Source organism: Anabrus simplex, chromosome 1, assembly GCF_040414725.1.
Source record: "Anabrus simplex isolate iqAnaSimp1 chromosome 1, ASM4041472v1, whole genome shotgun sequence".
NCBI classification, from domain to species: domain Eukaryota; kingdom Metazoa; phylum Arthropoda; class Insecta; order Orthoptera; family Tettigoniidae; genus Anabrus; species Anabrus simplex.
In genome coordinates, this window is record NC_090265.1 from 920,680,281 (window position 1) to 920,695,219 (window position 14,939).

The 14,939-nt window shown below is 41.9% G+C and overlaps 1 protein-coding gene across 1 annotated transcript; it reads right to left on the reverse strand.

Moving 5' to 3' along the window:
• Positions 1-610: 610 nt before the first annotated feature.
• Positions 611-1,801, reverse strand: LOC136857508 (bromodomain-containing protein 4). The gene has a single exon (XM_067136220.2). It carries the CDS (start codon positions 1,799-1,801, stop codon positions 611-613), a length of 1,191 nt encoding a protein of 396 aa, XP_066992321.1.
• Between the last annotated feature and the right edge of the window lie 13,138 nt (positions 1,802-14,939).

A 14,939-nucleotide genomic window follows, 5' to 3' on the forward strand; every position in this document is an offset into this window, starting at 1 on the left:
TGCAGATCTTAATACAAATTTAAACATTGACTTGTTGAGTGTTTTAACTCAGTATAAAATAATACTTTATCTCACAATCATCATAAGTGTTTTTTAATATGTGCCAATTTTTTACCTTAACACACATTTTTAGTTGAAGATGTTCCAAACATGTACTTTTTTAGTAATTTAACTTGATTTTAATCTGGAATATATTTGTCATTATATAAATTAGCCAAAAGTGCTAACAAGAATTGGAAAGTGGGATTATTCCTGCAACCTTAACATTAGTTGAGTTGATGCCAATACGCGATAAAAATATTTATAAGTTGCTATAATTAGTGTTGTAATTAAAATGATTAAATGCTTCGAGTTTCTTTTTATATGGTTAAATAAACTTATGACAGTATCAAGCTGTAGTTGCACGTGATTCGATTACGTGCAATCCTCAAAGGCGGGAATTCTCTATATCACAAAATTTTGATAACTCGAAATAAAATTCGTCTCCCGTGGTGATTTCAGATATCGAGGTTTGACTGTTTTTTTAATATTAAGTGGGACTCTTTAAATATAACGAGCCTGTCTCCAGGCCTGAATGTCCTGAGTGTTTTTGAGTGTCACAGCCACTGTCTCACAGCTGGCGCATGTTGTCGAGCTCGGGCGCGGACGGTGGAGGCGGGGGTGGTGACTTGTCGGGATCTAGGACATCAACAACCAGGGGCGCGGCGTCTTCTGGTGTCTCCGGGCGACGTTTTGGTCCACCCTCGTGCTTCACGTAGTCGACAACAAGCTCTAAGCCAATGAGAGCGCGCAGATCCTTGCACCGAGACTTGCCCTCACCACCTTCGGAGTCTTCAGCGCCGTTTTCAGACGCCGTTTCCTGGTCCCTACTGCCACGCACATCTTGGTAGATGCGAGATAAATTCTGAAGCACGTAATGCGTGCTGGTTGACGCTCTGGCCGGACCATGGACTCGCTCACTTGAGACTCGAGGCTGTGGAACACTGAAGGCTGAGCAATGCTTGCTCTGCTTCACCAGGGATGACGCTGATGTTGAGGAACATCCACTTGTACTACCGGCTGACGGAGGTCGCGGGAGTGGCTTCTCATCCAGCGAGCCCTCTGGACCATTTCCACCGCCAGGAGTGTCTTTACCTAGCTTGCGGTCCCAGATATGACCAGACACTCGGAGATCGATGAAGAAATGTAGAGGGTCTATACCATACGGAGGTTGTGGTGGGAGGGGGTATAGTGGAGGATACCAGAGAGGGGGTGGTGGTGGAGGGAGTAACATATCGGGGGGTAGCGAATTGTCTGGGGATGAGAGTGGCATCAAGCCACATGGGGGTAGCAATAGTGGAGGTGGAGGTGGAAGAACGGGAGGAGAGTTGGATGGGGGTGGTAGTTTCTCTTCTGACTGTGATGGTGGCTGTCGGGAAGTTGTAGTTAGTTCTAGTGGTTTGTCAAGTGGAGGAGGAGGCGCTGGCGGTGTAGGCTTGGACATAGGTCGCTCCGAACTCATGTCCCGCCATGCCCTTTTGCGACTTCGGCGCTGCTGTTGCTGCTGGGGAGGAAGAATTGGGCCACCCCTCCCTGCTCCTGGAGGTGGTACCTCGGATTTGGCCTGCACGAAGCTCCGCAACATCTCACTGAAGAAGAAGCTGTGTGGTACCAGCGGCATGTTGTACAGGTATGGCGGGGTTGCGGCCAGCAGGCGCGACACGAGGTCGCCATTCCGGTAGTCCAAGGGCGACTGCAGACGCGGCTTGGAGGGGGCAGGTGGCAAAGGGTCGGGCGCCCCCACGTCCCCACCCGTGCTCATCTGTCAACACAAAACACAAGAGTACATTAGTATGGGCTGCTGCACTAAGCAATTACTATTGATCTGTTCACGAAAATAACTTGTCCTAGATTTCCTGTTCCCGATATTTTCCTGGAGTAGCAAAAGTGTTCTGTTCTCTGATGTGTCCATAAATAATACAGAATGGACTTCCCTGACAACAAATCTCTGAAGGAAAATTATTCAGATAAGTTCCTGAGTGTCCATAACTGACCAACATTCAAAAAGCAGAATTTTGCACCTAAACTTTCTGTTTACCAAGAACAGCTACTACTATATATAAGTATGTATGCATGCATGACTTTATGCATGTCTAGTCCTCAGCCAGAAGGCTGGTTCGATTCTCAACAGATCAGCCATCAGCTGTTATAAGTAGTCCAGGAGTTACTGAAGAGGCTATTAAGGATATGTGGAGTCCTATAGTTTCCGGTTGCTTTCTTTACTGACCCAGACTATGCTGTTAAATATCAGTTTATCAAGACCATTGAAATGAATACACCAGTCGACCCTAAGGTCAACACTTTCACACAATTCTCAACAGAAACTGGCTGCTTAAGGTATTGCGTTACTAGCATCGCTGACACCTGTCACTAAAACAATACAAGAAAAGGGAGAATTTCCATGTTATTGATGCTGTATATTTGCTTGAAACAAGCTAACCAGTGGTACAGGTTTCTTTCCTTAGGAACATCCTCAGCTACTTTTCCTTTGCTTAGGTGAAGAATGTTTTACAAAGAATTGTATTCTTAATTAAAAAACACCTTAAAATAGTACCTTAATTGTGCGTAAAATGAACCTACTCGAAAGGGGTGGGGGAAATGGGCGGTGGAGTGGGGGAGCTAAATGAGGAACTCCAGGTCGGGTAAAGGAAGATTTATTATATTAATCTTCTAACTTTAAATACTTTCTAATTGCTTAATTAGGTCTTAAAGTTACCGTACAACTGTTTGGTTCTTTTGAAATGTTATGCTTCTAAGTCACTTAATTGCCCTCTTAAGACATTTTTTCGAAATCTTGTCGTGTCAGTGTTGTTTCTTGGATTTAGGAATGCTGCTTCTTCAGCTGCCTGTCTTCGTTAAAATGATTACTGTAACAGTCATGGTAAAATTGAACATCTTGGGTATAAGTTGTTTAGACACCTCTGCGAAGCTGAGTATTTTCGTATTAGGATTGTGTATTAGCTTTCCTCAGTCTTATGTTTATCGTCATTGTACTGTTGTGCTTGGAGAGATCTTGTTGCAGCGAGTGTGACTTTCCGTCTGGTGAAGTAACGGTATGTATTCTTGTATTCTTGTATTCTTGTGGTAACGAACTTTGATACAGACAATGAAGCTGATTACTTGTAATCTCAGTCACTTTCACATCGTCAAAGAATTTAATGGGTTATGGCCAGAGCTCTGCGCGGATGCGGATATCCGTGGATAATTTTGCTGATAATTTCTAAATAATTATGTTTATTTATTTTCACGGAGGTGTACTCTAGAAATTTCGAGAAGCCGGTCTTTCATAAGTTTCATGCAGTTACTTTTGCTTGTGGTTAGGCGACCCTTGACATTGGTATGGGAGAATCGTGATATACACTGAGTGACAGAGCAAATGCAACACCAAGAAGGAGTGGTTCGAAAGGGATGAAAGTTGGGGAAAAACAGAGACGGCACGGACGAATCATTGATGTTTATTTCAAACCGATATGCAGGTTATACAATGCGCACGGCATCGACTCAGTAGGATGTGGGACCACCGCGAGCGGCGATGCACGCAGAAACACGTCGAGGTACAGAGTCAATAAGAGTGCGGATGGTGTCCTGAGGGATGGTTCTCCATTCTCTGTCAACCATTTGCCACAGTTGGTCGTCCGTACGAGGCTGGGGCAGAGTTTGCAAACGGCGTCCAATGAGATCCCACACGTGTTCGATTGGTGAGAGATCCGGAGAGTACGCTGGCCACGGAAGCATCTGTACACCTCGTAGAGACTGTTGGGAGATGCGAGCAGTGTGTGGGCGGGCATTATCCTGATGAAACAGAGCATTGGGCAGCCCCTGAAGGTACGGGAGTGCCACCGGGCGCAGCACATGCTGCACGTAGCGGTGGGCATTTAACGTGCCTTGAATACGCACTAGAGGTGACGTGGAATCATACGCAATAGAGCCCCAAACCATGATGTCGCGTTGTCTAGCGGTAGGGCGCTCCACAGTTACTGCCGGATTTGACCTTTCTCCACGCCGACGCCACACTCGTTTGCGGTGACTATCACTGACAGAACAGAAGCGTGACTCATCGGAGAACACGACGTTCCGCCATACCCTCATCCAAGTCGCTCTAGCCCGGCACCATGCCAGGCGTGCACGTCTATGCTGTGGAGTCAATGGTAGTCTTCTGAGCGGACGCCGAGAGTGCAGGCCTCCTTCAACCAATCGACGGGAAATTGTTCTGGTCGATATTGGAACAGCCAGGGTGTCTTGCACATGCTGAAGAATGGCGGTTGACGTGGCGTGCGGGGCTGCCACCGCTTGGCGGCGGATGCGCCGATCCTCGCGTGCTGACGTCACTCGGGCTGCGCCTGGACCCCTCGCACGTGCCACATGTCCCTGCGCCAACCATCTTCGCCACAGGCGCTGCACCGTGGACACATCCCTATGGGTATCGGCCGCGATTTGACGAAGCGACCAACCTGCCCTTCTCAGCCCGATCACCATACCCCTCGTAAAGTCGTCTGTCCGCTGGAAATGCCTCCGTTGACGACGGCCTGGCATTCTTAGCTATACACGTGTCCTGTGGCACACGACAACACGTTCTACAATGACTGTCGGCTGAGAAATCACGGTACGAAGTGGGCCATTCGCCAACGCCGTGTCCCGTTTATCGTTGGCTACGTGCGCAGCACAGCGGCGCATTTCACATCATGAGCATACCTCAGTGACGTCAGTCTACCCTGCAATTGGCATAAAGTTCTGACCACTCCTTCTTGGTGTTGCATTTGCTCTGTCAGTCAGTGTATAAAGATCCATGAGACCATAAAGCCAAAAATCTGACCTAAGACTAACTGGGTCTTGCCCGCAATTAATGGAAGGAAGGAACAAAAGTTCTAAAAGAGAACCGCTCAATATGTCGGTAGTTGTCGAAAGAGGAAATCCTTCATAAACTCGTGACTGTATAGGGTCTAGTACCAGGTATTAGGCTTATTACATTATTTTAACAGATGTTTCAGCTTCAATACCTTGGGTATTATATAGTCAAATAATTTCTATATCCGTGGATAACTATTTGCGGATGCGGATGAAAGAAGTGCGGATAACGTTTTGCCTATCCACGCAGGGATCTACTTATGGCCTCCGGAGAGGCCTGGTGCAGATCTTTTTGTACTGTAGTTGACGGCCTATAAGAGCCAAGGGTGAGACTGAGGCAGAAAAAGAAAACGTGATGTAGCCCATACCAGGACACACAGGACAGTTTGAACACTGTTTCTACTACAATCCCGGTGATATGTTAAAGCTCTGAAAAATCTGCTTTTACAGTTTCAACCCTCTAATACCGTGTGTGGAATATTTCTGGACGTCAGAGGTAAACTATCGTGAATGAAAAAAAGAAAGGACGATTTTCAGGTTACGTATGTGACTTGTTTTGGTCGAGCCTTCTTATGGGTTCATTATTGTATGTGTATGTTTCGCAGAAATGGAGATAAGCTATGTGATGCTATCTTATAAGCAAGGAGAACTCAGTGATAAACAATGGCAAGTGATCTTACAACAGTTCAGCTTCATGCCGTCCACAAAACGTCTGAGCTGTTCCATGTAATACACGAAAAAATTTCTGTTACTGGAACCATCTGACCACTTAGTAATAACAAAGCTGCAATTCGTGTCCATGCAGCAGCTATTGAAATCTCACCTCCGCTTTTAATCATGTATACTAAACTTCAGTAAACAAATGTTTTCCCGCAGCTTCCTAAAAAATAAAAAGATATCCCGACTTGATTTCACCCAGTGGTGGTGGTGGTGATTACTGCTTTAAGAGGAAGTACAACTAAGCAACCATCCTCTATATAACACTAATCAGAGAGAATAAATGGAAGGTATCCGACACTTCGAAAAATGAAGGTATCGGCGAAAGGAAGACAAGGGCCACGAAGGGCGTGAAAATGTGAAAGACTCCCTGGATCTCGAGTGCTCTAATACCGTCGGGGTCGGAAAAGAACAGGAGTTGACCAAGGGAGGTCGGATAGGATAGGTGCAAGTGAGGAGCCTAGCACAAGTAAGTAGAAGCAATGCTGGATTTCAGCTAAGGGCCCCGTGGTCGCCAATCCACGCTCCAAATTTCAGACCCCTGGGTCCTCTTTAAGTCATTTTACGACAGGCAGGGGGTACTATGGGTGTTATTCTACCACCCCCATCCACAGGGGGATGATTTCACAGAGCTGTCTATCGATCTAACATAGAAATATCTGCATAGACAACTTTCACAGAGCCTTCTATCGAGCTGTCATAGAAAGATCAGAGGAGACAACTTTCAATGAGCCCTTTACTGGCGAATACAGTTAACTGCAATGAACTAAGCACCGTATTACTCGAATAAATGACTATTTTACGCAAATAAGGGACTTAACCCTTTAATGCACAACCTTGCATATGTCCAAAGGTAAATGCACTTGCTTGTTGTATCTGCTTTACGAGTTTACAAGTGTGCATTCTTGTGAAGTGTAGCAATAGCTACAGTAATCGTACAGTTTTGCAAATACCGGTACGTAAAACATTCAAAACTCTTAAATTTTTACTGATCCAAATGAGTTTTAAAAATATTTATTTTGGCATAAATCATTTTTAATAATTTTCTGAATATATTACTTTTGAAATGAAAAACCATAATATTTGAAAGAAATCATAAATCGCGTATTAAAGGGTTAACACAATAAATAATATTTTTCTTGTAATCCTGAGGCCCCATCGAAGGTACCTTTACATTGTCGTGGTGGTGGGGCTTGTGTGGTCAAAAGATCCTGAGAGCTATGCCGGCGGTAGCTTAGCTACTGGTAGGGTCTCCCTTGCCGGACAGGTCGAAGGTGATGATCCAGACTAAAAGGGATACCCAGGTCCTCCAGGTTGGGGTTGGGCATAGGGTTGACAACCCTATCCCGTTAAAAAAATCTGTTGAGAAGCCGCCAAGAGTAAGAACAAACCGGACGGATAACATTGAGAAACGACCTAGGCGAGGAAATGTTATGGATTGGTATTAGCGACTTGGAATGTGAGAAGCCTACTCCAGCCAGGGAAAAGCAGAAAACTAGAAGGGGAAATAAGAAAATATAATGTTGAAATTGCTGCTCTACAAGAAATTAGATTGAGGGAAATTGAGATGTTCGATTTACAGGATTATACTTTAACCAATAGTGGAAATAGCGAGAACATCTGTGGAACAGGCTTTATGATATCTAAACAACTGAAGCATACCTTAATGTCTTACGAGGCAGTAAATGAAACAATCTTTATCATGAGAATCAGGGGCCGTTTCTTCAATTATACACTTATAAGCGTACATGCACCTACGGAAGAAAAGGAGGATGAACTAAAGGATAAGTTTTATGAAGAGCGATGAAGTACGATGAGGCACCTAGACATGACATTAAAATAGTAATTGGGGACTTCAATGCAAAAGTAGGACAAGAGGAAGAATTTAGACCCACAATAGGAGCACAGAGTTTACATTTTGAAAGTAATAACAATGGGTTAAGGATTACTGACTTCGCTACAGCAAAGGATATGGTAATAAGTAGCACTACATTTGAGCACAAGAGAACTCATAAAGAAAATTGGGAGGCACCAGATGGGAACACCAAGAATCAAATCGACCACATACTGATTGATAAAAGACATGCGTCAGATGTACATGACGTGCGTACTTATAGAGGTGCGGATATAGATTCAGACCACTATTTGGTGAAAGCTAAATTGAAACAAAAATTTGCGGTAAGAGTCAGAGGTAAAGCAGAAGGGAGGAAAGGATTTAACCAAGAACAACTTAATTATGATGCTAGGAGGAAGGAGTATGAAAGACAGGTTGAAGAAGGTGCAGTAACAGTGGATGAATCATGGCGGGTGATTAAAGAAGCCATCACGAATGCAGCCCAGGTGGTACTAGGAGAAAGAAGGAAACAGCCAAAGAAGGTTTGGTATGATGAGGAAGTAAAGCTAGCCTTGGAGAAAAGAAATAAAGCAAGGATGATATATATGCAACGGGCAACAAGAGCTACACACCAAACATATGTCGAATGCAGAAGGGAAGCCAAGAATCTTTGTAGAATAAAGAGAAGAGAAATGGAAAAAAGATCTGATAAAAGAGATGCAACAAAATTATGAGCATAAGAGAAGTAGAAAGTTTTATAGAAACGTAAAGCAGAGAAAAAGTGGATTTCAACCAAGAGTAAGTTGCATACAAAATAAGGATGGGCAAATATTTGGAAATAGCCAGGAAATGTTAGATAGATGGGCAGAATATTTTGAGGAGGTTTTGAATCCAGTTAAAATATAAATGAAGTATATGAATTAGAATTGCCAAATAGTGAATGTAATGATGATGATGAATCTGAGGAATGCAGTAGTGAACCACCCACTTTGGAAGAAGTAAAAGGTGTCCTCTTATCGGTGAAGAATAATAAGTCACCAGGAGATGATGGAATAACAGCTGAGTTGCTAAAATATGGTGGAACTGTATTGATACACACATTGTATAAGTTGTATAGGCTTTTGTGCTTGTGCCGTGTCAAGAAAATAAGGTGAAATGCTTAGCGTTTCACAGAAAAATGTGCTCTGCGTCCTCAGAATAATTCTCGACTGTCCACGAGAAAGCCTTCTTAAACAATGACACTTTTGAATTTGGAACGTTATAATAGAAGTAGAAGTGGAAATGGTACGTTCATTCACCACCAGATGGCCCTCAGGACGTGGCATAACGCTAGCGTTCGAAGCGGAAGCTAACCAAACCATCACAATCAGACTAAGCGGTTCACATAACGTGTTAGTTTAACATATGACAGCCGTAAGACATAGACATAAGTCTGGAATGAAACAAATGGCGATGAGGAACGTACGAATTTGGAAAAACATCGAGACGAAATAACAATAGTGAAGGGGCAGGGAAGGGAACTACTTACTCAAATTCTTAATGGCTGGCAACCAGGTATTACTTAATTGATAGCCGGTGTCCCTGTTGAAATTGTTAGGATTCCTGCGTATTCCCACAGATTCCCGTAAAATCCTGGACCTGTAGTGTCTAGTGTGGGTAAGAGCTCGAGAATTTTGGAACATGACATCATGACACGACGATAGAGAGTGCTCAGCCATTGCCGATTCGTCAGGTTGGTTGAGACGAATATTACGTTCATGTTCTTTGATACAGGTACCAATGGACCGGCATGCTTGGCCGATGAATACTTTATCGCACGTACAGAGAATTTCGTACACCCCAGAATGTAAAAATTGGGACAATTTGTCCTTAGTTTTACTCAGGCTGTGAGCAATTTTAGTGGTGGTGCTATAAGTACGAGCTGTGAAAGCATTGTTGGCAACATTGTATAAGTTGATACTGGAAATCTGGCGAACAGAGAAATTATCAGAAGAATGGGAAACAGCTTTGGTGTACCCAATTCTTAAGAAGGGAAATAAATTGAAATGTGAAAATTACAGAGGGATATCTCTGCTTTGCACATGGTACAAGATCTTTACCATAATAATAGCTAAGCGTCTAACACACAAAGCAGAGCAGGATCTTGGAGAATATCAGTGTGGATTTCGTGCAAACCGTTCAACAATAGATCATATCTTTTCAATGCGGATCATCTTGGAGAGGTGATATGAATATAACATACCACTGTATCAACTGTACGTTGATTTTAAACAAGCGTACGCTTCAGTGCGAAGAGGAAAACTACTCATCGAAAATAAAGCCCTTGGTTATCCTGGGAAGTTGATTAGGTTGGTAAAAACAGCTTTGAGCGGAAGTAAATCTAAGGTATGCGTTCAAGGGAAAGTATCTCGAACCTTCGATGTAAAAATGGGTTTGAGGCAAGGAGATCCAATGTCTGCTGTCCTCTTCAATATTGCTTTAGAAACAGCTGTGCGTACCATCACTGCAAATCGTGAAAGGAACATATATCATAGACTAATTCAAATATTGGCATATGCAAATGAGTGGCCATAATTTCTCGTACAAAGAATGCACTTCTTGAAACCTATGAAGAATTGGAGAGGGGAGCACAGAAAATTGAACTGGTAGTAAATAACAACAAAACTAAGTTCCTAGTCGGTTCCAGCTCTAGCCATCCTGCAAATGCACTTAGGTGTGGAGAAAAGTGTTTTGAAAAGGTACAGGAATTTAGATATCTAGGATCTCTGATTACTTCACAAAATGAAGCAAAAAAGGAAAGAAAGCTCTAGACTTGCTGCAGGAAATCGATGCTATGCTGCCTAAATTCCAACATTAAGAAACAAACAAATATCCAGGAAAGCTAAGTTGATCATTTATAAGACTGCCATTAGACCAGTGGTTACATATGGAGCTGAGACCTGGGTATTAAATAAAACAGAAGAATATAGGTTAATGACATGGGAAAGAAAGGTATTGATGAAGATTTTTGGGCCAGTTAAAAGTGAGCTGGGATGGTGTATTAGATCTAATCAGGAGTTTAGATACCTGTACCAAGAGCAGGAGATATTATCTTTGATGAAGACTGCTTGAGTGCGTTGGTAGGATATGTCCATCGAATGGAGACTACAAGAGAACCTAAGAAAGTGCTGGAGGGGTACCCAGGTGGTAGACAATGTTGAGGTAGACCAAGAAAGCGATGGATAGAAGAGGTGGAGGCTGATCTACGTACCATGGAAGTCCGGAGATATAGGACCAAGGCAATCGACAGAGAGCTTTGGAAGAAGATTGTTGCGGAGACCAAGGTTCTACAAGGACCGTAGGGTCAAGGAGTAAGTAAGTAGTCCTGAGATGGTGACCTATCTTTAGATGTATAACACATAGGCCTTAGTATTGCGGTTTTATCACAATATTGTGTTACACGTTCAAATTAGATGAATAGTTACTAGCTATAGTACCCGGCTCTGCTTGTAAGTTTACTTTTAGTCTCTTTATTACCTATTTGAAATGATTTATTGTGGATTTCCTTATTGTTACGTTGACTGATATTTTATGAACTCTTTGTAAAGTCATAATGAAAGTAAATTATAACTGTATGTATTTACGCAGTACGCTATCGGTATGGTATACATGATTCCAACTGTCACTGGGACTATAACCCTAGCGATCCCAAATTCTGTGGATTCAACACTAATCCTTGGACATTCTTTTTCAACTCTTCTCAACCTCCATTCCAATTGGAGCTGAAGACTTAAACGGCATCCATTGTGTCACAGTTCATCTCAGCGATCACGAATGCGATACTCCTTATCGTATTGGCTATCACAACAGTTCACCATGGTCAAAACTATCGATTCGACCTGCAATAAAGTTAGTAAAATATGCACTTCAGCAGCCTCCTTCTCCTTTCCTGTAAAGTTAGTGAAATGTCACTTAGTTTACCTCTGACGTCCAGAATTGTCACACGAATCATTATTAAGTGTTACAAGCAGGTGGAGTCATGAGCTACTTTCTTACTGTCCACTAATGAGGCACATTTCTCACAGAATTGTAACTAGAAGGATTTGTTTACATCGCAGATATTTTCCATCAATTTCTAGATGTCAGCCGACATCTGCCTGATAACGTTGAAGTATTTATGTGTTAGGTAAATGAAATAAAATATTTTTAGGTCTTCACAAATAATCTAGAAGGGTTTAACACATACGCAGAAACCGTACTGCTGATATTCATGATAAATTATTTTCATTAATTTATCATTTCTTTCGATTCTCTCATAGGAGTGGTAGCCGAGCGTCACTGTCTCTGGATTCTCTCCAAGGCAGCCGCGATGCGAATCACGGTCAATGTCTGAAATAAAAAAGCCATGTCCTTACGGGTCGGTTTCAAAATTAAACTTTCCTCTTTTTTTTACAATTTGCTTTACGTGGAACCGACACAGATAGGTCTTATGGCGACGAAGCGAGAAGAATGGGAAGGAAGTGGCCGTGGCCGTAATTAACGTACAGCTCCAGCATTTGACTAGTGTGAAAATGGGAATCCATGGAAATACATCTTAGGGCTGCCAACAATGGGGTTCGAATCTACTATCTCCTGGATTCAAGTTCATAGCTGCGCACCCCTAACTTCACAGCCAACTCGCCCCGTTGCAATGATCACGTTATTTGATTTTCTTACCTCAGTGCTTGTGATGTGCACATGTAATCATTACTTTCAAACACATTTTTCAACAATGCGGTGAATTTACATGTATATGTTTAAGAAGTCGTGTTACTTTAAAGTAAATTATTCTCATGCCATTTATTACCCATTGTTACATATATGCCGCGTTGCAAATTGGAAGAGTTGAAACAATATTGAAAGAGTATAAAATGAACAAACGAGAATTAGCTTAGTTTATTGGTAGCAATTTTAATTAAAATCAGATTTTCATAACACAACGTAATTAGTATGGGTATTAGAGGATTAAACGACATTTTGCTATAAAAGTGACCAGTAGGCTTGGCCCTTGCAAACCCGACTCTCGTGTGTCTTTGCCATTTAAGTGTACCCTTGCTCTCGCTTTAGCCGTACAGTGGCACTAATATAAATTACGTTATCGATGAAGGAATGTACCACATTAAAAATCAAAAGAATTCACTTTTCAAGAACATTATTCCCCTTTTTCTTTCATCTCTGTATAGGCTTCGAAGATCTTTGGAGGAGTGGATAGTAAAAGCTCCTACTATGCATAACCCACAGCCATCTTGATACAGAGGCCTGCTACCAATAGTTGTGACGTCAGACGCTTTGTGCTAAGTCTACGTCTTGGTGTGTAATTCCTAAATTATTGATACGATACCTCACATCATACTATGACAAAATATGCAATAATAAGCCTATAAGCACACAACATCGAAGAAACACTATCAGAAAAATATACATACAAATAGACAAATATATCATCTCGAGGTATAAAAAAAAAGGAAAATCATCTCCGTACAGGTCATGAAGGCTCTTGGAGGGGTGGAAGGTAAAGGCTTCCACCATTCGTAACCTCGGCACGTGATGGGGTGGAATAGTTAGCTCTACGCCCGGCCGCCTTTGCCCCCAGGAATTAACCTGGTATTCATTTCTGGTGTAGGCTGAGTTAACCTCAGGGCCATATGCCCCTCCGGAACTCAAGGTGTACAGTATCACATATTGTAATATGCTCAACTGAAGGCTACTCACCTGGATTGTGAGATGATGGTCACTATGCGAATTGTAGTTTATCAGCTATAATGCCATTGTTTTATGTTTTTAAGCATATTGTTTTGTTGTTGTTGTTGTTGTTGTTAACTATTTACGAATAACTGTTAAATAATGCATTTTACGAAATATGACAGATCTTGAACACAACACTCATTAACTCTATACCACACACTCAAACCTGTCACAGAAATTACGAATTCTTCAACTTTCATTTTAATTACATCAAAAGAAACACCCATACGACTTCCAGTTTAAAAATAAATCTTTGAATGAGATATAAAGGTCTGAGTTAACCTGTACCTCTCCACAACAATTTGAAAAATAGTATCATGGTCACCAGGTGAACTGTTGTCTCTAAAATTTTACACTTATTTGAGCACATAGTGTTAATTATTTATGAATAACTGGTAAAAAAAAAACATTTCTCAAAATATCTCGCTTCTTCTTATCTCTAAAAAACGCGAATGTTGAAATAGCCTCTTCCTTACTTTAACGGTAATTAGACGTACAACCACGTACACTACACGTTCGTCCCTTGTTGCAAAGAGTCTACACTACACTAACACATGATCATAATAATCATAATTGGATAATATGTTAGACACTTCATAATAGTTCAATGGGTTCACGTAATCGAATTACATAACGTAGCGATATTTCCTAACACAAGGCTGCTCAAATTATAATGCTATAGTACCGGTGGTTAACTCGCAGGTCTACTATTGCTGAAAGTACATCTTTTACTGATAATTTTTCTTACAGTTATCACTTGCAAACGCGAACGAACACCTCTAATAATGTTGAAATAACAACAACGTGCTACCAAACCACCATGTAAACAAGACTCATACCTCCATATCCAAGCACTAAAAGTGTGACGTCATTCCTTGGAACTATTAAGTGTAGCAGGCCGGAAGTAACTATCGATTTGGCTGTGCATAACCCCATCAATAAGTGAAAAGAGTGTTTAGCTGTATGCCCTGTTGGTTTTACTCCCACGAATTGACCTGGTACTCATTTATGGAGTAGGCTGTGTGAACTCCAAAAATCAAGAGCCTCGCCAATAGAGGAAGTACTGTTTCTAAATTTGAAGATTTTCTGACAGAGCATCGAAATGATGTCCTTCCAAATGAACCAAGAACGTTTTTACTGCCTCGGCTAATCAACAAATTTGAAAGACAGTGAATATTTACCTTTGAACACATACTGAATGCTACGAAAATGGAAGCAATTTTCCTATTATACAGAGCGCCCCAGAATTGCCATCCACTTTCTTCAAACATTCAACCTGAAAGAGAACATAAGCCATGGGAAAAGCTGACGGCATCATACGTCTTCTGTTTTATTATTATATAAAGAAGGGCCACTTGCTTCGTTTCCCGTTTCGTTATTTAAAACTGGCTTTCTGGTAGGCCTACTGCTAACTCTGTTACCTTGTTGCTTGTTGTTTAAAAGAGCCTAACATCTCAGGTCATCGGCACAACTCTGTAACCGCGTACGACACAAGTGTATTTGTTGTACGAGCATTTTGCTTTGATTGTTACATCGATATGACCGACGTATGTACAAATAACCGAAAAGGCCGATTTTAGTGCCGAATCCATGATTATCGGGGTCACTGAGATTGAACTGTGATACTGCGGATGTCGTTTAAGTCAACGTTCAGCCCAAGTCGGAATGGGGTTTAGAAAAGGGTGAAAAACGATTACCCAAACTGACGGAGATTATGTATGTGCATATGTTCCGTGTAGGA